Raw genomic sequence first — 26,992 nt, forward strand, 5'->3', positions numbered from 1 at the left:
GTTCTTGTAATGAATGTAGTTTGTTGTTAAATTTTCAAGGAATATTTGTTGTTGTTGCTGTTTTGTTTGTTTGTTTGATTTTTAAACTCATAATGCCAATGATGATTACTGTCCTTTTGAAGTCTGGAGCCTGGATAATGCCTTCAGCTAAAAGCTCGAAGAAATTATTGTCTTTGGTTTTTACTTCTGTATTGGTGATTTAGCAGGAAAATGATGGTTAGCAGGAAAGAAACCTGACACCATCAATGTTTTTTTAGGCTTCAGAACTTCGCTGATTTTTTGCACAGTGAGGTGCTGGAAGAACTAGCAGGAAAGAAACCCGACACCATCCAAAAAGCTAATGTTTTTCTTGGCTTCAGAACTTCTTTGATTTTTTGCACAGTGAGGTGGTGGGAAAAACTAACACTCCAACATGATTGGATAGTTGTGGGCCACAGCAGTAGTGGCTCCAAATACCACTACTGCTCGTGGCCCACAACTGTGGTCTGAATATTACCTCTTAAATGTGAAAGTTCAATAAGGACATTAGTACAATATGACATTATAAACGTTTTTGTTTCAATTCCTTATGTACAGTTTGCTAGTGTTGATTGAACCGTTTGCCTTTACTGCTTTGTGGTTTCGATACAAAAAGGTGCTATAAACATATCAGTTTATACTGACATGACAGCATCACACAGTTGCTGCAGATTTGTCAGACACACGAGCATGATGAGAGTCACCAGTTCTGTCACAATCCAAAGATATGCTATTGAACTGAGAACTGAAATAGTGAAAAAACACCCAGCAGTAGCTATAATTTTGGTTCTTATTGTTTGTTACTACTTTTTTAAATAACAGGAATAATTAAATAAGTAATAAGTCATTTGAGGGACAGTATGCTGACAGTACTTCTTTTAATTTAACAACTCTACCGGCCCTGCCCTCATAGCTTCTGCTTTTATTGCACCATAATGGCTACTTTTAAAGTGTAAAGTGCCATCTAACCTGTCTTTCCAGGAGTTAAAAAAACAGATACACAACTGAACAGTTACAATGGGCAATAGAGCGAATCGGTTATTTGAGTTAACTCAAATAACCGATTCGCTCTATTGCCCACTGCCTGGTTGCTTTCATTATCATTCATATGTTGCACCTGAGTGGTAAAGCTTGCAATACGATCTGATCCTTGTATTGTGCAACCCAAAAGAAACCAAATTTTTGGATTTATTTCCGATGTTTTTGGCTTCTTTGCCAACAATATAGATTCTTTCTTTCTTTCTTTTTTTTTACTATTATTACTATTTTTTCCTTGTTTGCAAGCCATTTTACTCGGAATTTTCAGATGTTCACATGTCCGTGAGTATTTCCATTCCATTTTCCTGAACATATTACAGAACATAGCTTTCCTTTTTAAACGTGCGTGTTCTACTTGCACATGTATTTCACTTCACTTCTTAATTGGCATACCAACAAAAAGTGATGTCCTACATTTGTTAATAAACTATAATAATAATAATAATTGCTGTTATTTAGACTGTTATAATATAGTTGTTGGTTTATAATCTGTGCACCATAGCTCAAGAATATCTCACGAATGGGATAGAGTCATTTTGATTCAGAACAGTGTAAAACACAGAGACACTGAGTTTTGTGTTCATAGCAGCTACAAAACACTGTTGTTTCAAGTTGCGCATGATAAACTCAGGTATTTTTGGTTAGCTGCAATTATGTATGGGACTACCTGGGGCATCAAAACCTGGGAGAAAAGACGGGGACACTAAGCTGTAGAACAGTCAACCTTCTTTTTTTTCATACCAAAATAATTAATCTATCGCTATAAAAACTGTTCCCTTCACAAGGTACAAAAACATATTTCCTTCCCCCCTTCTTATTTCATGATTGGTTTGGTCCAGGTGCACGCGCTTCGAGCTGACCACTGAGTCCTCCGCGAGATAAAGACAAAAGAAAGGTGGAAATTAATTAAACTCACAGTGAAAGAAACTGCTCGATTTTCCTAGTATTAGTTAGCTTACTTCATTTCTAACAGAAGATTATGTGTTTGTATTTTTTAAGCCAACATGTAATTTGTCCATGCACGCCCCTGTACATAAGAACACTAAATAACCGATCTGCCGAAATGGTGCCTCTTCCTCAGGCTCAGCTGTCCGACTCTCCCCATACAGACATTCCCGACCCTGAACCAGTGCCACTGATATCTGAAGGAGGTGAATTTTTTTATGTCAAAAGTGTGTGTAATTGCAGGCGGCACTTGGGGATTTTTTTCTACCCGGTGTTTTGTAATAATATATCATGATTATAACCCACATAAACAGAGTATTTTTGGAGAAATGTGTATTGCTCTGTGTATATTTTGTACACTGGCTATGACTGTTGTAGGTGGGGAGAACTTTCAATGAGCTACAACACATGAAAAACTCTTTGAGTTCCACTGGGTTTTGTTTGACATTGATATCCAAAGAATTATTTACGTTATATTTGCTAATGTTTTGTATCATAAATAAAAGTGATTGAGCACAAAATGTATTTTACACCATTTTATAAATTCAATTTACATTTACTTAAATCCAAAAAAGTTCACATATATGGCCTTTGTATTTGGTGTACCAATCAATGTAATAATAATAATAATAATAATAATAATAATAATAATACCACTAAAATATTCAAATGTAAAAAAAATGACTTATCTAAGCAGTGTACTGATCCATGTCTCCACAGTGTTATATTTTTAGGTTTGGTATGGTTTCCAACATTAAAGTAGTAATGGCTCCATAACCTGCAGATCTAAGCAGATCTTTTTCAGTTGCATGAATCACACAGAAAAAGATGTAGACATGCTTTTTCTGTTTAACTGACTGTTCTCAGTATAACTAGCCTTTCTTGAAACTCTTGCTAGGTTGAAAAAGACAAAATGACTTAATGCCACCTGGTTTTAACAGTGCCTAACCCTACAAAACTATTGTTTGTATTTCCTGATTGAATTGCATCACACAGCACTTCAGTGGTGTCACAGACTGGCTGTATGGCCGGCAGAGTGTAGGTGTAGGACTCCAGAGACTGGGGTGAACTCGAAAAGGAAGCTCTATTCTTGAACCTCACAGACTTTGAAATCACTATGTAGCCCGACTCCGACAATAATCTGCTCTGAACCTGGAAATCTTTTAAAGATAAAATTTAAAATTTTGCTGCTATTACTAGTCAAACATTCAAATGGTCGGTAGCATTACATACCAACTTGATACCTGTGCTGAGGTACAAGCAAGTCATAGGTACTGTCCGTAGATTAATATCTATCAAGACAGGTTAAGTCCAGATCTCATCCCACTTATTCTTTAAGCCACAAAAGGTTTTGTTTTTTGTTTTTTTAATGGTACATCCTTTGAACCCTGCTTTGAGCACCTAATGCCCTATCATATTTAATTCTTAATAGTCCTTATCAATGTATCATAGTAGTCCTTGAAGAAAGACAGCACAAAGGCTTGCTCCCTTTCAAAGTGTCACCAGGGTCCAAGCAAAACCCACCTGCCAGAAACATCATTTTTTAATTCTTTGTAATAAAGTAATATTTTTCACTCTTTCACTTTTTCCTTTTTTATGTAATTTATAATAATTTCTATATTCTGTGTTTATGCAGCAACAACACATTGGCTAATATGAACATTTTAACCTTTGATTCTTTCAACACAGCAGATCTGCTGTCACATTGTCAAGCAGCCTAGGGTAAATCCACTCAGACTTTATATTTATCATCACAGATAAGGAAGACTGATAAGAAAAATGAAGCAGGGGTAATTTTTTTTCAGAATATTAATAATCTTACACTGGAAGCAAGTCCTACCACTCTGTAGCCTCAAGGAAGTAACACTTTTTACAAACCCAATGGCAGACCCAACCACATGTTTATGCTTTTAAGCATCCTATTATTAACCTGATTGCTGTTAAACACACAGAAATGGCCGCAGCTCTCCCGCTGCCAGCCGCACACATCACCAACAACCTTAACTCAGACAGAGCACAGACTTTTAAGCCGGCAAGGCGCGTGCGTCCATCTCACCTGTCGCAGGATCGCAGACCACGCTCCGCCACACACTTGCTCTTAGTTGTTTGCAAAGTTATTCAGAAGTCACTGTCTAAATGATTGGGGCAGAAAAAAAGAGCATATATAGAATCGAAAGCTGCTAAAGCTAAAGATGCTCTGCCACTTTTCTTTCCCTGCAGTAGAAATTGCAACTTTGGGAAGTTTTTCATCAGAATTCAAATTTTGCCAGTTTTGAAACTAACTACAATTCTGTGTTCTGGTACAGGTTGAGAATTGGTTTCATCTACACTGGCTGGATGGAGCTGTTAAAACATTTAAAGAAGAAGTTGATTCTCCTCTTCATCACTGCACTCTTCCTCTTTTTGGTCTTGACTGTGAAAACGCCCAGCACATACAAATCAAACCCAAAATCATCAGTGCCTCCAAGTGCTTGCTCCATGAGGATATCCGAGCAGACCATCACGCCGCTTAACAATACCAAGCACTTCCTGGTGTCAGCCTACATGGACCAAAGAGTGAAGGATTTTGATATACGCATCATTGGCATATTTAGGAGAGACTCCATCCAACCCCTTCACTGCTTTTTCTGCTGTGCTGGTTATTTAAGTGAAACCACTCCAGCAACAATTTTACAGCATCCAGATAACTATGGTTTTCCCTTTGTCACTACGGATGTCATGTGTCAGATTCCTCAGAACTGCAATGCAACATACATCACTCTCTTGACTACACCAGACAAACAGAGTCCATCAAATCATCCATGGCTCCCAATAAGAAACAAAGACACAGTTGGACAGAAGGAAGAAAACATGCAGTTTGACTTTACGGTCTGCATCTCTAACCTCTTTGGCGACTACAACAATGTGCTTCAGTTTGCACAGACTCTGGAGATGTACAAGTGAGTACGGCAACACCACCACAAGCTACAAAGTCAAAAATGTGCAACAGCAGCTGATCCTGACACAGTATGAAACCTAACAAGCTCTGCAAAGGCTCCACTTCAATGCAGTGTGTCTGGATTGTATCACATTGCACAGTTGTGTCTGTTACTCCTGTTGCTGCCAGACTTTAAAAAAAAAAAAAGTAGTTTGACAGTGTCTTGCCCCTCAGAAAAGTCTATCACTTGGCACTTAATATTTACAGTAGCACAGTATAAAATTCTGCAGGAGTTGTACGCCTTTTCAGACACTGTAGGAAAATGGATTTTTAGCCCTGTAAACTGTGGATTTCCAGCTGTTCAGAACCAGCTGGGAATAGACCGTGTCCCTCCTACTTGATAAACACCACAGACTACTCTTAATGATTATAATATTATTCTTTGTCTGTGTATTTTATCAGTCACATAGCTGCAAGCTATTGTAACAGGTACAGGCTAACACAGTATAAATATAATATATATATATTAAATATAATATATAATAAGTATAAATAATAGAAAAATGACCAACTGTTTGCTATATAAACTACCACAATTTTTTTTTTTTTGTAATCTGTTTTGATTGCTGACAACGATGATTTAATTTGCCTTATTTTGTCCCAGGTTGCTGGGTGTGAACAGAGTGGTGATCTATAACACCAGCTGTGGTGCAGGGCTTGATCGCCTGTTGCAGAGTTACAGCGACGAGGGCTTTGTGGAAATGGTTCCTTGGCCCATTGACAAGCATCTGAATCCATCTCGTGGCTGGCTTCACTCAGAGCATGGAGGGGATTTGCATTACTTCGGCCAGCTGACCACACTTAATGAGTGCATTTACAGATCAATGGAGCGTTCTCGCTACGTCCTGTTGAATGACATTGATGAGATTATAATGCCATACCAGCACAAGGACCTGATGTCTTTGATGAACATGCTCCGAAATCAGCATCCAAATGTAGGCTGTTCTTGTAATGAATTTGAAAATACAGTTCATCAAACATTCAGTATCCCGTACAATAAGTAGTTGTATTTGACTTGTTTTTATCTGATTTGAAGGCAGGGGTGTTCCTTATTGAGAATCATATTTTCCCAAAGAAACACTTTGAGCCAAGCGGACGGTTTCACCTGCCTCAGTGGAACGGGGTGCCAGGAATTAATATTCTGGAGCACATCTACAGGGAGGACCCCGCCAGAAACATATACCATCCATACAAGATGATAGTTCGGCCAAGGTAGGCTGAATTTGTCAGACAGAAGATTTACTTTATTTAGGACAGAGTTCTTCGGTTTACTCAATAATACAAGTTAAAAAAAAATAACTACAACAAAATAAAACAGTACCTTAGTTATTGAACTTCTAGGAAACCATGATAAGCATACAAGAAACATCAAAACTGGTTGGAACGACAGTTTGCTTCAAGTACAAAAAACCTTAAGTCCCAGGTACAAAACACATTTAACAAAAGTTTGCTTTATTTTGTTGCCATCTAATTTGATTAACACTTAAACTTTCAAATTTGAAACGTGTCATATTGCTCATACAGAACTAACAAAACACACAAAATGTAAACATGAACCCAGCAAACAGAAACCTTGAGGGAACGCTCCCTATGGGTTTCCTAAAGGTCACAGTTTAGAGAACGTCTGAATAACTTGAGGGTTATTTTTGCCAATCTTTCAGAGATCATCCCTTAACAATCTGTTAAGTTCAAGTTATTTTGTGAAACTTTCCAAGTGGAATGTTCTCTGAAAGTTATTGCCAAAAAACCCAGAAGAACCTTCAAGGAACATTCACTTGAAGGTTCGCTGATTTGTGAAACCTTTAGCGAGCGTTCAGGGCTCTTCTAAATAACAGGATCTTCAGTAATCAATGCATTTTAAAACCTTAACTCTAAACATTTAACTCTCTTGTGTTTTGTGTCACAGAATGGTGGAGTGGACTTCAGTCCATGAAGTGATCAAGAATTTTGGAGAACGCTACAAGGTTCCACTAGATGTTTGTCGGATCGTTCATGTCCGCGTGGCTCTACTGGGATCATTAACCCTGGAGCAGCTTAATGTGGATAAACGACTGTGGGACTTTCAGGAAAAACTCATTCCCAATGTGGACAAAGTGTTGAAGAGGGTGGGAATGCTGAACTTGACGCAGAACTGATGGATAAGATTTACAGGCACTACGATGGACACTTGTTAAACGCACTGAATCAGATCGTGAATGTGCATCTTTGAATCAGGGGCATTTGTGTGTCATTGTTTTTTGAATAGTTTGCTTATTTTGCACCAAGTGCCAGTAAAATCCCTACACTTACCTGAATCCTGTTTAATTGCCAATCTTGAATAATTACAAGCTTTTTGAAGGGCACAGTGGTTCTAATGCTGTGTGATATGAGTGTGACCATTTAAATAGTCCATAATATAAATCTGTTGACTTAAAGAACTGCAAATGTTTTAACTGTCCTGTGTATGTCCCCTGAAGAGAGTAAAAACATTTACTAAATCCACAATATAACGTCCCATAGAATTTGTCCAGTCGTCAGGTTGGAAGAACCAGAGATGGGGAAAGAATTTGTATCTGGGATGGCTGTAGCTCAGGAGGTAGCGCAGGCTACCTACTAATTGTAAGGTTGGTTCGATCCCTATCAAATCACCACAATATGCCAAATATTCTTTGGCAAGACAATAACCCCAAGTGTCTCTGTGATGTATACACTGCATTATGAATGTTAGATAAAAAGAGCTTATGGAATAAAGTTTAAATACTATTTTGAGAGTAAAGTCAACATGTTAATCATGTCTTGAAAGACGTGGCGCTTCCTCCTAAGGTTTAAGGATAATGTTGGTAATATAAAGTTCTTATATATTTTATCATTTGTTGTGACCTTGACCCAATTTTCCCCAAAATGAATGGCTCGCGCTGTTATTGGTATGAACCATCACACACAGTAGGAAAATGATATCTTTGACCCGTATTCGCATTCCAGCCTTTACATTCGTTACATAACTTACATTCAATAACTAGAGATGGTTGTGTGAGGAAAATCCAAGAAAATAAACATTTTGTGAAATACTCAAAACAGCCAGATTGGCACCAACAACCATGACAGGTTCACTAAAAACACCTTTGTTCACCATTCAAATACTGTTTTGACTTCGGGGAGTTGTCTTGACCATGTCTATGTGCCTAAATGCAATGAGTTGCTGCCATTGCATATTTTTAAAATGATTTATATATCTATATTTCTTTATCAAACAAACTGTGATCATTCCTTTTGCTGTAACCAGCAAAATAAAATCTTTGTTTTTCTTTTTTTTTTCTTTGTTTTTGTGAGCAAATCAGGTGCATTGTAAAAGGTTAATTTTCTAGCATAAGGGAAGAATGGATGAATTCGTAAATGAATGAATGGTTGGTTGGATGAATGAATGTATTCCTCTGGTTGTACAGGTCTCATCTGTAACTACTGCAAATGATTATTTGAGGTTTGGAGGTATTTAAGCCAAATGATTACTTTTGTTTTCCACCAGTAACATTTAATGTTTAAGTGTGTATAACAAAGACAAAAGATAATTGCGATACATTCTTTTCGAAAGCCATTGTGTGGCATAGCATGCCATTTTCTTTGTATTCAGAGGACAGTTTTAAAAATGTATGTGGGGGTTTGGTTTTTGAGGGGTTTAACAGCTTTTTGTAACAGTTGTGGCTGGATGACATTAAAAAAAAGTAATAATTTTCCTGTATTCACATTTCATGTCTTTTTATATTTCTACTCACCAACATTTAAGAAAGATGTTCTAGTATTAGCTTCATTTAGTTGCTGTAGGAAGTAGTACTTTTACAAATAAGCTTTTATGAAATGTAAGAAATTTGGGGAAATACTTTACATTAAAGTGCCAGGTAGCATGACAGTATAGTACACTATATATGTACTATATATAGTATTGTTACCACATTGACAACTGTAAAGTGACAAATGCTAACAAACAAGTCTTTTAATAACAATACAGCATTCGGTAAGTTTCTACTAAAACTACATTTTTTTCCTTGTCCATGTTCCCATAGCGCTGCCTTTTCAAACACAGCTTTCACCATGTTTTGCTTTTACAACATTTTCTGGCAACTGAATGATATCTTGGCAGGCGAGCTGCTTCCTGGTTTGGCTAGTTTGCATTTGGGATGCTCAGTATGGGTCTGCTCATCAAAATGTCATGGCTGTTGGATGTTTAGAGATCAAATTCATTGCAATTTACATTACAGTTTGTGCCAAAATACCGAGAAATATTTCAGAATTTAACTATTGTAAATAACACGATCACATTTTTAGGTGGTCGTTATGCTGTAAGACATCAATAGAATTTTTTTTTTTCTCTAAATCCAGTGATTACTGTATATAGATTAAAATGGCACATAAGCTTCTCTTTGATTCATCTAATACAGGACTGGGGAACTCCAGGCCTCGAGGGCCGGTGTCCTGCAGGTTTTAGATGTGTCCTTGATCCAACACAGCTGATTCAAATGGCTAAATTACCTCCTCAACATGTCTTGTAGTTCTCCAGAGGCCTGGTAATGAACTAATCATTTGATTCAGGTGTGTTGACCCAGGGTGAGATCTAAAACCTGCAGGACACTGGCCCTTGAGGCCTGGAGTTCCCCAACCCTGATCTGATAGGTTCACTGTTTTTGAGAAAGTACAGAGATGAATAGAAATCCCATCCCTCGTATCTTCTTCCAGCAACGGCTCAACCATTTTCAAACTGACCATTTGAAATGGTAAAATCCTTTTTTGAATAAAACAATGTGACCACACATCTATTTTTCAGGCCATGCCACTGCAAAGCAAATCCTCTCCCACTCACACAGAAAAGTTGACCCCACACACACTGGACACGGACACAGATAAAAAAGCATCATCATTTGGAAACTATTTATTGAACATTTGCAACCAGTTAAATACAGAACTCTTTTCTCTCTACATCCCTCAACAGCAGGGACTGGCTCCACTTCATTACACTCTTGAGAGGAGGGAATGTTACAGGACTTGGTAAGGCGCACACTGTGCTGGAAGTCTTTTGGCTTTCTTTCTTCTGATAATAAAGAGAAACGAAATCTGCCTCTCAAATGTCCAACTCTGCTTCCTCTCCTCGCAACTGTTTGACCTGCAGCCAGGTGCTTCTGTCAATCCATACAGCCCATGGCAAAAATGACACAAATAGGAGGCGAGAAGAGAAAACTGGTATAGACGACTGAGAACAATCCCTACTGGATGTATTCTCAGATGTGTAGCCATGACTGAAAAGCTAAAAGTAAAATGATCAACATGAATATATTAGAAAAATGGCAATTAGTCTTTAATGAACACCTCGCCTCACCACCTCCCAAACAAGTTTTGGGTTATAAATTAAAACTGTCCAAATAAAATCAATTAACCAAGACTTTGGGCCCCTGTTCAGTTCCACTTCAAGACTGGAAAATCGTCATTGAAAAAAACACAAATGGCACTTTTCAGTCTCTTGAACTGGAATCTAGAATCTCGACTCCAATGACATCGACCCCAACCCTAAAAATCAACTCTAATTTACATATATGGGTGAGGTGCTCTTCAAGCCTCTGCCATTCTAGCAGTTGTTCCCCAAGGGACAATGAGAAGGGGGGGCTCTGTGGTCTCTTGGGTGGGGTCGGGGTGGGGTGGGGGGCTAGGCCACGGTTTTGAAGGTCTGCAGTATGAGGTTGGTTTGGTGGATGAGCCGGTTTGCACTGATGAAGACATTTATTGCCCTGGGAACAAAGAAAAATTATAGCTTGTGAAAACTCACTGGAGAACATCATATACACAGCACAACAGTGTGAACAACAACTTTAGAACAAGAGTGGAAAAGCTGCTTTGCCCCATCTAATCGGCTGAGGATATTCAAATCTAAACAATAGAAGTAGAAGTCCTGCAAGCATGGACGCTCCTGTGACCCTCTCTAACAACTTTATCCATGGTTGACACAAAACAGGATGACACTTTGTTTGCACACGGACAAAAGTCATACCTTACAACACTTTGCATTAGTTATTATTAATCTGATGATAATGAACTATGAGCTAGTTCCTCCTACAAAACCACATGCACCAGTTTTCCCAAATAAGGACTGCAGTAACGTTAACATTTTGCCCCTTCAATCACAGTCTCCCACATGCCAAAATATGGAATCTTTTCACTCAATTTCTCTGGTGGCTATATCTGAAATATTAACTGAAATAAAACCCTCAACTAGCCCAACTGATATCTTACCCACAACCATGAAACCCCAAGTTTTTGACTCTGTTGGGTTTTCTGTGGTCACACTCATAAATTGCTCTTTGATGCAAGACTGTCCCCCCCAAGTGCTTTAAACAGGGGGTTATCCAACCAGCACTACACACAAGTTATAGACCTATTTCAAAACTTCCTTTAATTGCTAAAATATTTAAAAACGTTGCTGAGACAGTTAAACAAGGTGTTAGAGAAGGTCGATATTCCAGATAACTGTGGTTTTAGGATGTTACACTCCACAGAAACAGCTCTCCTTAAAGTCTCAAATTCTGATAGCTGTAGATACAGGTGACTGTTGATGTCTTGTTTTGCTGGATCTTAGCTCAGCCACTGATACAGTTGATCATCAAATCTTCATCCACCATTTAAACCACATGTGCTATCTTGGAGTGGTCCTGATAGAACACATTTGTTTCACTGGGACCTTTAGCTGGGTATTCATGTGGCGTTCCACAGGGCTCTTGTTTAAGTCTCTTATTATTTCATTTTATATTCTACCATTCGGCCATACTATTAGTATTTTTAAATCTATCTAACATCTGTTTGCGGATGACATTCAACTGCACCTCTGCTTTAAACCTTATGAATTGGATCAACTGTCCATTTTAACCGACTGTTTTAATGCCATAAATGGTTGGATAGCAAATTCTTTTTTGTAGCTCAACACAGACAAGACGGAGTCTCTAATTATTGCTCCAGGGAGCCTTTTTCCCCTCAAAGACTTTGAACCACTCTTTCTTTTTGCATTTAAAAAAATATTGCTAAACTCAGAACTGATGTCTCAAAAGTGAACTGGAGAAGCTTGTTCACGCCTTCATCTTCACCTGCTTAGATTATTGTAATGCTCCATTTTCTTGTCTGTTTAAAAGGATCTATTATTTACCTCCACCTCTGTCCAAAATGCATCTGCAATGGCTTCCAATGAGGTGTAGTTATCAGTCTAAAATCAGTTTATGGCTTTATGAGGTGAGTCCCCCATTTATATCATCAATCTACTCCACCCCTATTCTCAAAACCAGTGCCTCAAGTCCATAATGCAAGCTCATAGTTTTAATTTCCAGTGTTAATGTAGCATAACTAGCCATTTTTTAGTATAATAGCTTGATAAATCACTAAATTGTGCTTTTAATATTCAACACTTTCTGGAACTGTTTCGTTTGTGTTTAGAAACCACTGGTTTCTTAACTTTTATTGTGAAAATATCTACATGCATACCATATGCAACAACAGGCCGGCAGTTTTAGAAAATAAATTTTCACATGTTTAACAGTGACACACATAACATGACAGGCACACAGAGATTACCTACCCTTTTTATGTTTTAATGCACATGCATATTTTCTAGTTTACTTGAAAACTCTTTCTTCAATAGAATCTGTCTTCAAAAAACAGGGTACTGATTAGCTGAGGCATAACACATGGTGCCATACTTACTTTCCATCTTTGAAGTATGTTTTGAGGGTGTCACTGAAACTTTTGGAGTATTTCACAAACTCCTTTTTCTGGTGTTCCAGGGCCTTGCCAAGTAGAAAATAAAGCAAAAAACATCCATTTGAAATGAGGGAAAAATGTGAAATAATTCAAGTAGTAGTAATTGTAGCATCTTCATTACTCACTCTGCGATTCTGGTACTGATATTTTTTAATGACATTGTTGACTGTGTCCAGGAGCTCTTTTATGGCGCTGGCAATGTCTCTGTGAAGTAAAATTAAACACTAGTGAGAGTTCTGTATTTTTTTTTACGCAAATTCAACCAAGAAGCTAAAGGATAAAATCGGAATCAAGCACTACCTCAACCTTCCCCCGATATATCTCCAACATCTATTAGAGGTGTCTGCTAGAGCTTGTTGGATGGATCCAAATATCGACAGTATCGATACCAACGCAGGTATTGGTATCAGATAGATACTAGCAATACTGAATTTATGCAAACTCAGGATGTAGCCTACTGAATTGTGTTAAATCAATAATCTTTTTTAGGAAACCGGAATCATGCACTGTGAAAAATGTTTGAACATTTTGCTCAATATTTCTCCAAAGGTCTTCAATGACTGTTGTAGAATTTTCAAAACAAAATCCAATTTAGCAGCATTTTCCAGGTGTATTACTACACAATTTCAAACAAAAGGGCCACAGGAAAAGTGTAAGGTGTCCATTTGGAAGATGTGACGGAAAATTTAAAACAGCTAATGGGTCTTAAGAAGAATGCAAGCATAAAAAACCATATTTACCAGTTTTTATCCATCTTTGAACAATCTCCCTATAACGTTTATTAGAGCATAGAAAAAAAATCCAGCACTGCATTGTTATAAATTAACAGTTATAACAAAAAAATAGATCTCAACTCAGCAAATTTCAATGTATGATTCTTGAAATAGTTATTAAATATCCAATCCAATCCAACTTTATTTATATAGCACTTTAAAAACAACAAAGTTGACCAAAGTGCTTTCCAATAATAAAACAGAGATAGCAGTTAAAAACAAATATATAGATAAAGAGTCACGCCTCTTATAAGGAAGAGGAAGTGAAAATTTTAACCACACACCCCTGCATTATAGTAGTATGCAAATACTATGGTGCCCATTTCTATTTGTGTGAAGAGAAAGAATGGTAAAATTGCATATGTGCAATTCTGCTTTCATTTGTAATTTGGCCTTTGCAAATATTTTTATTGTATAAAAAGTGTTTTGGTATGAAAGCGAAACAAACAGGAAAAAAATTATGTTGCATAGACCCTATGGGTTGCAAAGCTGGTGGAAACCCTGGAGCGTGTCTGTGCATTCGCACTCACTTGATAGTTTGTAGGAAGCGTACTCTGTCATTGATCTCATCTGGGATTTTGCTGAGGATGTGTTTAAGAGCTCTGGCCTTCTCATTTAGGTCCTGGAACTCCTGCTCAGGTCGGTCAATCATGAACTCTGCGGGTGAGGTGAAAAAAACAAAACAAAACACACACACACACACACACACACACAAAAAAAAAGGCGTTTAGCACACTCAGAAAGACTAGATGATTTACAGCATCTAACACAGCATCTTAACATAGCATCTAAAGTGAGGCTGTATCGAAAAACAACACAAGCCTGTACTTGCACTGACATTAGCACAATTTGATGCATGAAAATACCATTAAGCAGCACAGCATCTTAGAAACATTTTCCTCTCATAAAAATCTGTGCGCACCAGAGAGAAAAACTAATTCATGGCTCTCTACAGATTTTGAATTACATAAAGGTGTCTTATTATCAACTGCAAAAATAAAGCTGTTTTGTGTGTGTAAATGGGATGTAGAATTATGTTTTCATAAGCTGCCAAACCAAAACACTTTAGAATTGGACATGGAAAACAGGATAAGAAAGAAAGAAAGAAAAGGAAATCAAATCCTGACCAAGTATTGTGTCCCCGGCAAATCAAATATCTGGAATCCAGTTTCAGGGTGGTGTATTTTATTTGACTGTATGTAAACAACAAATAGCACGCACCTGCCCTAAATACAGAAGTATCAATTCTAGTTTTAACTTTCTAACTAGAAACTCAGCTGACTATGTTTCAACCCTCAGGTGTGTCCTGCAGAGTACACACATTTTCACACATAAGCTTCCAAAAGCGTGGGAGGAATGGTCTTGGAACAATGTTTGCTTTAATAAAGATCAGAACAGGTGTTCAGTGTTAAACCAAATATTAGACATGTCCTGGTGCATGTTTAATAATCCAGGTAAGGATATGTGACTGAAGTCACTTGAATCAGTGACAAAACCTCTCCCACTTAAAACACAACATCCCGATAAACGATCAAGTTTCTCTTAATCATTAGACACACTGTCAGTACTGCAAATACAGTTTGCTTTGGGAAGATTAGAGGACATATGACTGTATCTTTGTGAGTCACCATATAATGTGACAACACAAAGCCTTTTTGAGAATATAACACATTTACAAGGTGAAGTCAAGAACATTTCAGAGCTGCAGTGCGTGTGTGAAAATGCCGTCTCTCTACTCACCTTCCACATCATCAGCTGCCATGCGCAGTAGGGATTCAGTGAAGTTGATTTGGACGTTTTTCTTCTCCAAGATCTTCATTATGATGTCCTGAGTCAGGCCGGGGTTCTCCCTCTCCGCCTGACAGAAGAGGAGAGTCATACATGTGAGGTGAGCAAGACAAACAAGGCGCTCGGTTTGTCTTCTCCAATAAAAGCACCAGGGGGGCTTAGCCGAAGGCGCATAGGACAGAGTCAGAAATGTATTGAAAGTCAGGTGTCCCCTGTGATGTGCTCAGATGAATGTACAAAAGCTCTCCACCTGAATAATTCAACAACGCAGGAAGCAGTGAGGGCAGCAGAGAGCCTAATCAAGGAGACAAGTGAACAAAAGCCCCACAAATGCCAAAGTAAAACAGCTGTAAGGGGATCAAATCTCCCTTTGGTCGTATAATGATAAAGCAGCTTCAACTCTATTAATATTTCATTTGCACACACACACACAGTTAACATAACTGGCATCTGGAGTGGTATAGAAGCAATCTATGCCTGACCACTGTGCTTCTATTATCCCAGTGCAATCAGAAGGTTGTACTGATATTAATAAAAACCTCTTCTGATCACTGCAGGCTGGTGTCAAAATCACAGCACGAGTGTGAATATCAGTGCCTCTCATGTTCTATTAATACTTGCTGAGTTAATTCATTTAAACACCAAGTATGAAAACTGAGGTGCTCAAGTTTAAAGAACATAAAAACATAACTGATAATAAAGGTAAGAGTGCTAAGAGTTTTTTCCCCACATCTCTGGCCAGCTCTATTTCTAACAAATAAAAAGAAAAATATGGACAAATGAAAGCAGTAACATAATTAATTTTACAACAAGGAAAAAGAACCTATCCTGCGACATTAAAAGGTAGTAGGAATAAAATCTAACAGATCCAACAGATTGCGCCTAATCCTGCCAGATAAGGTTAAAAAAAAAACTGGACTTTGTATCTCACCAAAAATAAACAAATAAATCAGATAAGCACACAGCTGATTTTGACTACTTCCGAGTTAAAAGCAATAGAAATTGCCCTTAGCCAATGAGCATATCCTGGATAATAGGGCTGGGCCATGTTATACTGTTCACGGTAATACCGGTACAGTGTTAGGCAACAATAATAAAATTAAATATCGTGATAGAATATGGGTAAAACGCGCATGCGCAGTGCCTTTGTTTTCATACGCACATGGCCGAAAAAGCACGGCGGCAACGGAGAAAGAGAAGGGGGAAAGCGAATTGTTGAGTGAAAAGGATGAACCAGAACTGGTTTGTAAAAATGGTGCAACTTCAGTGATGTGGAACTGGTTTGGTGTTTGTCCGTCAGATACACAACAAAGCACATTTTTTTTGTAGAACATGCAAGCGGCCGTCGTTATTGCCTATTTGTTGGACTAAGGTGCTCATAAATCAGGGAGTAATCTGGGTCCTAAACTCCGTCGTCTTCAGGTCCCAAAGTCAAACGAACATCCAGCATCACTGAGAGTTAAAAACTGTCTAAATTCTTTCATCTTTAATAAAACGATCATAGTTACACCTGGTAAAGCAGCAATGCTGAAGTCTAACATCCAGGCATCCATGAAAACAGAATTTATTACATTTAACTCCGTTAAATGTAATAAGAAAAATGTTCGCGCCCCCCCCGCACAAACACATCCTCCAAACACACACAACCATATTTTGTTTACAAACTCCATTGCGGTTTATTTCACACCTCAAACATTTAGTAAACAATTAAGCAAATACAAGTAAACGGCAATAAATTACAGGTAGTAATAAAATATACTACTAACTCTTTTACAGTATGTCCACAACTACACAGGTATTTTTGAAAATGCAGCTGTTTCTATGCGTTTGGGCTTTTCGTCAACACGTAAACGGCGTTGCGATTCACCGAAAACGGAGATTATTTAAAACTCCTTTTTTGCGTTTACGTGTGGACGAGGAATACAGAGTTCGTCACGCAACGTCAAAGGTATGTGCCTCTTTTCACGTCACGCTGTGCGCCACGTTATTGTTTACATGAGATGAATTGCAGAATGGCAGATAGAGACAAAATACTGTTAATCTGACTATCTTCAGGTTTTACACGCTTACATATACACACGCAGTTACTGTCTCTCCATTTAGAAAGGCAGAGGCGTCACGGTGTAATTATTTAACATGTAGTTGTTTTTTTTCCTGTGTAACAGTATTCAACATTGCTGTCAATACATTTTTCAAAAAATGTCTCTCTGTGCAAAATGGGTTTAAACACATAAACAGCTGTGGGATACTGTTTGTCCGTGATTTGAACAGGGGGAACAAATTACGGCAGGATCAGCCTAATATTATTTGTATCCCACTGTAACTTTACTGCATAAAGAGCTAACATGTCCAAAATGTCAGGAGTAGTCAGTTATTACAAGAAGTGTTTGTGAACTAAAAATCAAGAATGTGGGATCCTGTTTGTCCATGATTTGGAGAACCCAGCGCTGCTCCCGACGCAGGGAAACTAATTTTGCAGGGGAGACCTACCTTGGCACTTGTGCAGGTGAAGCCAAAGGGAAGATATGCTTCACCATATTTTCCTGTCTTTGACTTGGAAGGAAGTTGGTTTGGAAACATATTTGGCAATGCTTCATCTCCTGCTTTGCGTTTATGTGGGAGCCCCGTCAAAAACTTGTCCACAGTGTCCAAGCGCTCTTTTTTTTCATACCGCGCCCCCCCTGCAATGGCTCTGCGCCCCCCCCTAGGGGGCGGGCCCCACACTTTGGGAACCTCTGGGCTAGCTGGTATATAATGATGTGCTACGTGATCGCTAGCAACACAGCTGTGTTAGCATAACATAAACAGTGAAGCTGCAGGATGAACACTAACACTTTTCCACTCGATAAAAGTTAACGTGAGGGTTCCCGATGGTTGGAGACAAATGCAATCGCATGGCAGGATGCTGTAAACGGACCAAACTTCAGTCAGGAGAACAACTGAGATAATCCATCGACAATACGAGGTTAGTCATTAATATATTGCAACAACATGGGAATAGAGCAGCTGTGATAGAATACAGCATTAATGAATCAATGGTACAGAAGTGGAGGAAGCAAGAAGAAGGAGTTGAATAAAGTTTGATTTATCTGACTGCTTTGTTCCGCTTAATGTGCCTTATAATCCTGTGCACCTTATGGTCCGAAAAATACGTATTTGACTTTTTTATTTGGCACACTGCAGTTTAATGTTCCTTAATGTGCCTTTCTGTCCTGGTCGTTGTGTCCTTGGGCAAGACACTTTACCCTACCGCCTACTGGTGTTGGCCAGAGGGGCCGATGGCGCGATATGGCAGCCTCGCCTCTGTCAGTCTGCCCCAGGGCAGCTGTGGCTACAACCGTAGCTTGCCTCCACCAGTGTATGAATGTGTGCGTGAATGAATAATGGCATTGTAAAGCGTTTTGGGTGCCTTGAAAAGCGCTATATAAATCCAATCCATTATTATTATTAATGTTGCAAAGCACCGCTTTTTAACTTCAGTGGATATTATACATAGTTATGCTCAGGATAAGTCAGCCCATTTCTACTGGAAATGCCTTTTGGTTAAACTTTCAGCAAGGAATTTGCATTTGCACTGTTAAATTTTTATATAGCTTTAATGCACATAAAAAACAGCTGCTTGTTTAAGTGAAAATAAATGGCTGGGGTTTTTTTGCGCTAGTAAAGTTGTGGAGTTGTATTTTGTCTCGCAGAAATTCAAATATATATTGTGATATATATTTTTGGTCATATCGCCCTGCTCTACTGGATAATACACATATCTAACAATTAGAATGAAATTTTACAAAACTGACTTAACTTTTTATTCAGTATTACCCAAAGTGAGTGACTTAACCCACACACTCATCAGAAAAATAAAATCTCAAGACCATTTTACCACAGACTTCTACAGGTGTGGATCCTTTTGCAACCACATGGATTGCCCCCTGGTGGTCATTAAAAAGAATGCAGGTTGAATATACTTCAGAAGTCAAACAGAAGCTACATCCAACTCTTACGCAGCTTCTATCTTTGTATGTTTGCATCAGACACACATTTTGCAATGACCCTGTTATCATGATAGTCAAGGAGAATACATGCCTCTTGTTATTCTGCCAAAGCAACAAACTCATAATTGGTGAGGGCATCAGACAAAAAGCAGATGCAATGTGTCACGAAAGCTGGAATGCAGCCTAGGTATAACAACCAAAGAAGATGCAAAATTTGAAGGTGTCTCTTCATGTCTCAGGCTTTCTGCCTGATACACAGTCTTACCTTTATAAAGGCTGCTCTGAGAGTCTGAGCTGCTGATAGGTTGATCCTCTCCAGCTAAAAAGGGGGTAAAGCAAACATGTTAATGCCAAATCTGGACATGCTGCGCCCATCACAGGTTATGTATACACATTTTTTTCATCCTAAATTAAAGCATTCTGATTAAAGATGTCAGGTCAGGTTTATACAGTCTTGCGTTAAACTTAACAGTAGTTACGTGTGAAAAGCATCAAATTAGTTTAGTTTTGGTATGTCTTTGAGCAGCTCCTTGTAGGTGGGTATCTATCATGTTCAACAGTAGCTCTTACATTTTTCATTTTTTCAAAGGAGAGCACATAATCACTTAATCATTTACAAAGAACAATTTTTATTTTGATACATTTATGAAAACACTTATACGCCCCTTTGACATGGACTGAAGTTTTGAGCCTCTGTTTATGGACCATATTTAATATGTTTGGGCTTTTAAGCTGAGTGTAACCAGAATGCTGGGCTCTATGTAAAAACACAGCCACTCTGTAGGGCTGGATGATATGAAAAACAATCTGATCACATTGATTTTTTCCATATCAGTCGATATCAGTATCAATTAACCGTTTCGTTCTAGCTTTAAGGTTCCTTTTTACTCCTGATGTATGAAGATAAAGAGTTTATTTTGCTTTAAATATTATTTATTTTCTGTCTGAAGTTACACATGATATACTGTAAAACTTTACACAACTGTATTTAAATACACGACACAGGTATATATAATAAAGTCAATTCTAACCAGGCAAAGGCTTCAAGTCAAAGAAGTTAAAGAACGCAAACAAAGTGGAGAAAAACTAAATTCCAAATAAATAAACTAAGTATCAACAAAATAAAAATCTTTTTTTTAAAAGTACTATATCATATTTTGTATAGATTCAAACTGTTTTACATTGTTGGGAAACAATCCCACAAGTAAATAAATTAAAAATTAAGAACACTCTTCCTGGAAAATTTAAGAAACCTTCAAATGTAAACAAAGGAGTACAAACTAAAAGTGTCATATTCACTCAATTACGCTTTGCTTTTGCTCTGACGCAACAAAAAAATAAATAAATACAAAGGAAGAAACAAAAGAAGGTACAAGAAGTGCAGAAATGTCTGTTTTAAGTGGGCAGTTAGGCTCATGTACATGTATGACCTAACCATAAAACCTCTGTGTTAATGAAGTATAAGAGCTGTTTAGCCGTTTCTGTGGACACTGTGTGTAGATGAGAAATTGCCATCTGAGAGAAATTTTTTACGTCCTGGAACCTAGTAACAGGAGTCAGTGACTTTAATCTGCCGCTTAAATCCAACATTTTCTATTGTGCTTACGAACATTAAAGTGTTTGACAATTGGGGCTGCCACAAACGATTATTTTTGCAATTAGTCGACTAATCAGACCATGCAACCACTGGACGTAAAACGTACAGCTTATTGCACCAACATGCATCTGCTCTTATAAAACTATCATTAGCTTACAGCTCGAAGTGTTTAAGGTATGTGCCAACTAAAAATAAAGACAAGATAATAGTTTATTAAACTTTTAACATCTGCTCTTTGATCCCTAAAATATAACAGGACATTGGAGTAAATTCTCTACCATCTCACACTTCTGTTTAATCAGTTTTCTGTTTGACATCTGTGTGAAAACTATAACTTTAATCTCAGCCAAACTGATTTACTCAGGAACAAATAAAACACTGAAAAAAGCCAAACAACAAAATTTTTAAGTTATCTAAGTGACTTATATATCATGTTTAACCCGAGTAGGGAAAGACCATGGGCGTTCTGAAAACATTGTTCCAGGAGTTCGCTGTTCTCGCCGGCTCTAGTGACCCTTGACCTGCCGGTCAGCTTGTCTCTGAAAACGTCGGAGCACTTTTGCAAATATGTGATGTCTTGATAAATCGACCAGATATTTGAAGTTTACACAGCTACATTCTCGCCTGAAAATATCTTAAAAGTTTATTTTGTGAACCAGAAAGAGTAATATTAAAACTAAGTAGCTGCCGCCATTGTTGGAAACTGGAATTGGCTGGGCTGCGCTATGAATTCTGGGATAGGTTAGGCCGCAAAAGATACACCCGACCCATCCTTCAAATCTGGGCAAAAGGAGGACGCATTTGGAGGCCGCATTTGGAGGAGTCTTCGAATTTGGACAGCCTACAAATGCATCTTCCAAAGGATGGGGCCGCTGAATTTGGACACAGCTACGATACCGGGGACTGCTTCTTCTTCTTCTTTGGCATTTAACGGCAGCTGGCATCCTTTTAGATGCATTGCTGCCATCTTCTGTTTCAGTCTGTTATTACACTCTTAAATCCTACTACTTATTCCTGCGTCTTTCGGGATCTTACAAAGCTTCAAACGATGCGTCAACGCTATGAAGAAGTACTTCTCCCTTCCTGAGTTGTAAATTTTTTGCATATTTGTCATGTTTTCATGTTTCAAACCATCAAACAACTCTTTATATTAGACGAAGATAACCCGAGATTCAATTTATTAGACTATCCAAATCCATCTGGTCCTATGTAAAAAAGTAATTGCTCCCTAGACCTAATAGGTTTGGCCAATACTACTTTTTTTTTTTCCTTTTTCTTCTTTTAAGTAAGCCATTTTCAAGCATGAACAGCCTGTCTAAGGTCATGCCAAAGCATCTCAGTAGGATTCAAGTCTAGACAATTCCACCCCAAAACCTTTATTTTATTTTTTGTTTGGTTTTTATGAGCTTGCGCTTCAGGGCACGAATTGATGGCTAAACATTCTCCTTCAAGATTTTCTGGTAGGGAGCAGAACTTGTGGTTCCCTCAATTATGGAAAATTATTCAGGTCCTGAAGCAGCTCAGACATGTTTGACTGTTGGTATGATTTTCTTTTATGAAATGCTGATGCAACAGGACTCAAACCTTCCAAAACTCTGGTAGACATGAGACAAACCTTTGTGTTCTTTTGGCCAACAGTGGTTTATATCTAGAAATTCTCCCATACCATACCATGCCATTTTTCTTATTGTTAAATCATGAAAAAAGGCCTTAACTGAGGCAAATCAGGGCTCCAGTCCTTTTCATGTTGTTCTGGGTTCATTTGACCTCCTGGATACATTGTTGATGTGCTTTTGGGGTATTTTTGGTAGGGTGCCCACTCCTGGGAAGGTTCACCACTGCTCCATGTTTTCTCCATTTGCGGATAAGGGTTCTCACTTTGATTTACTGGAGTCCTAAAGCCTCAGAAATTGCTTTATAATCCTTTCCAGACTGACATTTTTATCTCTTGACTTTCTTAAGATCATGGTATGACACGTTTTTTACGAGATCTTTTAGCCTACCTACCTCGCTTTGTCATTCTTGATTCACCAAGTAATCAGGTCTGGGTGTGGCTATTGACGTTCTACTCAGCTTTCCAAAAAATGTGGTTAATCAAAGTTGAGTCTCTCCCTTAATAAATGAAATCATCATTTAAAAACTGCATTTTGTATTTACTTTGGTTATCTTTTTCTAATATCTACATTTGTTTGTTGATGTGAAACATGTAACTGTATGTAATATGCAAAAACAAAACAAAACAAAAAAACAGGAAGTGGGCAAATACTTGTTCACAGCACTGTATATGCATCTTTGTTTCTGCTATGCAGATTCATTATTATAAATTTTCAAATGCGTTACTGGGTCTCTGGTTTCTCATACAGGCATGCTGATGCTAATAGCTTCCCTGGACATCTCCTGATGAGGGGATGTCCAGGCAAACTATCAGCACCTTTGTCCCCAGCATGTGATATTTTACCTCATGGGAATTTGCATAATTATGATTAAGGAACTGACCTCACAGCCCATTGTTCCTTCAGTGGGCTGGTTTCAGTCATTATGCAAATGTACTGTTTATAAGGTTTGGGGAAACCTGCAGTCAGCTGAGACTGAAGAAGTCACTTGGATGAGTGACGAAACGTTTCTCCCACAAAACGCTACGTCCAGATGAACAGATTCAACTTTTGGAGATTTTACCTCATTGAAAACTGGATACATCACGGCGTACAGCGTCATGGATACCATGGAGTTTGTCTCCGCTTCATTCTTCATCTCCTCCATTGTCATCCTCCAGGGAGGAGCAGCTCTGGTTGTAACAGTGAGGAAGAATCTGCAGCTCACATACACTCACACATGCACTCAACCAGTCACACTCACACACACACGCTCAAAACCACCCAAACTCCAGAGTATAGTAGCCTGAAGAAGAAAAATGTGAGACAGTAAAACAGTGTAAATGAAGAGACTGGATTTATAAAAATAGATCCACAACTAAAACTTCTCAACACCCTAACAAACATACGAAATAATAAATATAACTTATAAAATCACTATGACACATTCCTTATAACCTCTATTTGTACTTGGTATTTATGCACTGTAATGTCTAATTCATTAATGTCAGATATTTATTCTGCAATGCCGACTCAATACTGTTTAACTAGCATTTTCTATAATGTTCAGACAAAAGGAAAACCACACTGACCATATTATTAGTAGTTAATACTATTGACCAGTATTGAAGTCATTTCAAAAGCTTCCTATTAGTTCATAAAGCTCTCAATGGCTTGCCCCCCTCCCTATCTCTGACTCACTGTTAACCCAATCAAACCTCTCAGGTCATCAGGTGCAGATCTTTTAAATATTTCTCAAATCAGATCCAAGTTTGCCGAGTGGTCTTTCTGCTACTGTGCTCCTGTTCTTTGGAACAAGCTGCTCGCTGACTCAAAACCTTAGGTTTTCCCAAAAAGTTTTATTTTGCCGTTTTGACTGCCTTAAGAGACTGTCAAACCTACACAGGTTTTTAATGTTTCCATCATTTGTGTTAATCACGTTTACGCAAGAGGAAATGTGTTATATAAATAAAGCTGCCATTGCCATTCAAACACTGCTCTTTTGTGAGTCTGGAGAAGGGGAGTGGCACAGTTACCTGGCTGATGACAGCAAACCTTCAATGACCAAACATCAATGTGAAAATATGACAGTTGACGGAATAGAAGAGCTTATTACAAGCAAGACACCAACCCGTTTCATAATTGCATTGATTCATATCAAAATATGTAAAAGTCCAAAAGGAATGACAGGAATTACATTAACAACAAAAAAAAGTTTGGCGATGTAGATCAGACATTAGCCTCCTAAATACCATTTGGGGTATTCAGCTAGGCTAGCCAAATACTTCTCGATGTCATTAAGTTTACATTAAACAAATGTTTAGATTTTTTTCTCAGACATAAACTAGACTAACATTACTATTTTTCAACCAAACGCGATGGTAGCTGGCTAACCCAACCACTTAAGCAGCTTACTGGATGTATACAAGCCCAGGTATTTGAGACTCGGCTAACTGGACGTAGCTAACCCAGTAGATATAAAGTAGACGTTACATTGTGCTGGCTATTTTTCTTAAGACTGTTAAAATCAAGAGTCAGAACAAATGGGTAGGTATAGTATTATATTTATCGCGATCTACCCGTAAAAATATCAACCTGAGGCCTATGGCCGACCATATCGATGGTAGCGAACTGCTAGCAGTGAAGAGCCGAGCTTCCGTGCTAGCTCTGGTAATTTCTGGATTTATATTTTTTGAGATCCTAAAACACGCCAACCGGCTGGTTTAGGACAAATGTGTCATTACAGTATGTGTCAAAAATGTGAGCAGGTATCTACCTTTTGTCTGACTTCGTAAATGGGATGGTTACGCCGTCGATAGCCTTTTTAGCTGCTGTGTTTTCTCTACAACTTAAGGCGGAAGTTTTTTAGGACTGGCCCCAGCGACATCTTCCGGACCGTTGCTACGTAAACACACACCGTCCAATCAAAGAGCAGATAAATTAAGCGACTCTGACGTCATTTAAATAGTTACATTGTACACGTAGTAGAGTTTTGAGTTACTTTGCGGAAGTCTTGTCTTCTCATGATAAAAATATCACACGGGCGTTTCTCTCCTTCGGACTCAGTAAGTTCTCAGGGGAGTCCAGACTTCTGAGGACTGAGACAGCAGTATGGCAGCATCACAGCTCAGCTCAGCTCCACTGTGTCCTTCAGTTCCTTGTTGGGCTTAATTTCATTTTGACTAATGTTTACAATGCAATGCAGATGCACTGTGAGCAGGTTGGACAGGGTAAGAAATGAAACAGCTGAGGTTGAGCCTCTGAGGCCAAGTCAGAGAGGTAAGGCTGCTCTGAGGCCAAGTCAGAGAGGTAAGGCTGAGATGGTTTTGGACATGTGCAGAGGAGGGGGCAGTGGATATATTGTAGAATAGGTGTTGAATATGGAGCTGCCATGGAGCAGGTAAAGAGGAGGACCATAACAAAATTTCATAGTGAAGGCAAAGTGTTGGTATGAGAGAAAGGATCCTAGGGAGATGGTGAGATGGAGACAGACATTCAGCTGTGGTGGTGTGGTGCTTCCCAAGAATTTAAACACAATTTGATTTGGTAAATGTTGCTTTCAAAGTGGAAAAAGGCACCCAAACTATTTGCTTAAATTAAAGTTGTAAAACCACTGTAGTGCACAAGCGTAAATAAACAAGTGAATGTACTCATTATGTAGAATGACTGACAGAATCATACACACTGTGTTGTTGGACCATAATAATTGAATCAATGACAGGTGTTACTTAGATATTGCTCATAGCTGATTTATAATAATCCATTGAATCTACAAAATAATAAGTAACTGCAGCTTTAGCAAAGCAGACCTCAGGCCATCACACTACCAGTACCATGTCTTACTGTTGGTGTGATGTTTTTTGTTTTAAATTAAATCCTGTCCTATTTTTCACCAGATGTAACGGGACTTAAACCTTCCACAAAGTTCAACTTTGATCTCATCAGTCCACAGAATAATTTTCCAAAAGTATTGAGGATCACCAAGATAGGTTGTGTTGTAAATGTGTAAATGTCTTTTGGTCAGCAGTGCGTTTTACCTTGAAACTCTACCATACATGTCATGTTCCTCCCAGTCTCCTTATTATTATGTCATGAACTCTGACTTTAACTGAAGCAAGTGAGGCCTGCCGTCCTTTAGATGTTGTCCTGGGTTCTTTTGTGACCTCCTGGATGAGTCACTGATGCGTTCTTGGGGTTACTTTGGTAGGCTGGCCACTCCTGGGAAGATTTACCACTGTCCCAATTTGAGGATAACAGCTCTCATCATGGTTAACTGGAGTACCAAGGCCTTAGAAATGGCTTTTAATCCATTTTCAGACAGGTAGATGTAAATGACTTTGCTTCTCAGCTGTTTCTTTAGATCGTGGCATGATGTGTTGCTTTTTGAGATCTTTTAGTCTAATTTAGTGTCTTCTAATTAAGTGATTTCTTGATTTAAGAGGCCTGGCAGTAATCAGGCCTGGGTGAGGCTAGTGGAATTCAGCTTTCTAATCAAAGTTAATTCATGAGAG

General features: G+C 38.4%; 2 protein-coding genes across 3 annotated transcripts; one reads left to right on the forward strand and one right to left on the reverse strand.

Annotated features, from left to right (window-relative positions):
* Nucleotides 1-1,126: 1,126 nt before the first annotated feature.
* On the forward strand, nt 1,127-8,829 carry LOC109195979 (uncharacterized). Of its 2 annotated transcripts, XM_019348865.2 has the most exons (6): nt 1,127-1,338; nt 2,138-2,207; nt 4,308-4,940; nt 5,583-5,913; nt 6,015-6,190; nt 6,885-8,829. In XM_019348865.2, exons 3-6 carry the CDS (start codon nt 4,339-4,341, stop codon nt 7,111-7,113), a joined length of 1,338 nt encoding a protein of 445 aa, XP_019204410.1. In that variant the 5' UTR covers nt 1,127-1,338; nt 2,138-2,207; nt 4,308-4,338; the 3' UTR covers nt 7,114-8,829. The 2 variants fall into 2 exon arrangements, with proteins under 2 accessions (XP_019204410.1, XP_019204409.1); XM_019348864.2 differs by lacking the exon at nt 2,138-2,207.
* Nucleotides 8,830-9,862: 1,033 nt separating this feature from the next.
* Nucleotides 9,863-25,382, reverse strand: LOC100709687 (programmed cell death protein 10). The gene is made up of 8 exons (XM_003442912.4): nt 25,258-25,382; nt 23,566-23,787; nt 19,558-19,611; nt 15,256-15,373; nt 14,046-14,172; nt 12,868-12,946; nt 12,686-12,768; nt 9,863-10,728 (listed from the first exon to the last, which is right to left on the reverse strand). The coding sequence occupies exons 2-8, from the start codon at nt 23,653-23,655 to the stop codon at nt 10,647-10,649; spliced, it is 633 nt and encodes a 210-aa protein (XP_003442960.1). The 5' UTR covers nt 23,656-23,787; nt 25,258-25,382; the 3' UTR covers nt 9,863-10,646.
* Nucleotides 25,383-26,992: the final 1,610 nt, after the last annotated feature.

Source organism: Oreochromis niloticus, linkage group LG19 (assembly GCF_001858045.2).
Source record: "Oreochromis niloticus isolate F11D_XX linkage group LG19, O_niloticus_UMD_NMBU, whole genome shotgun sequence".
Lineage (NCBI taxonomy): Eukaryota > Metazoa > Chordata > Actinopteri > Cichliformes > Cichlidae > Oreochromis > Oreochromis niloticus.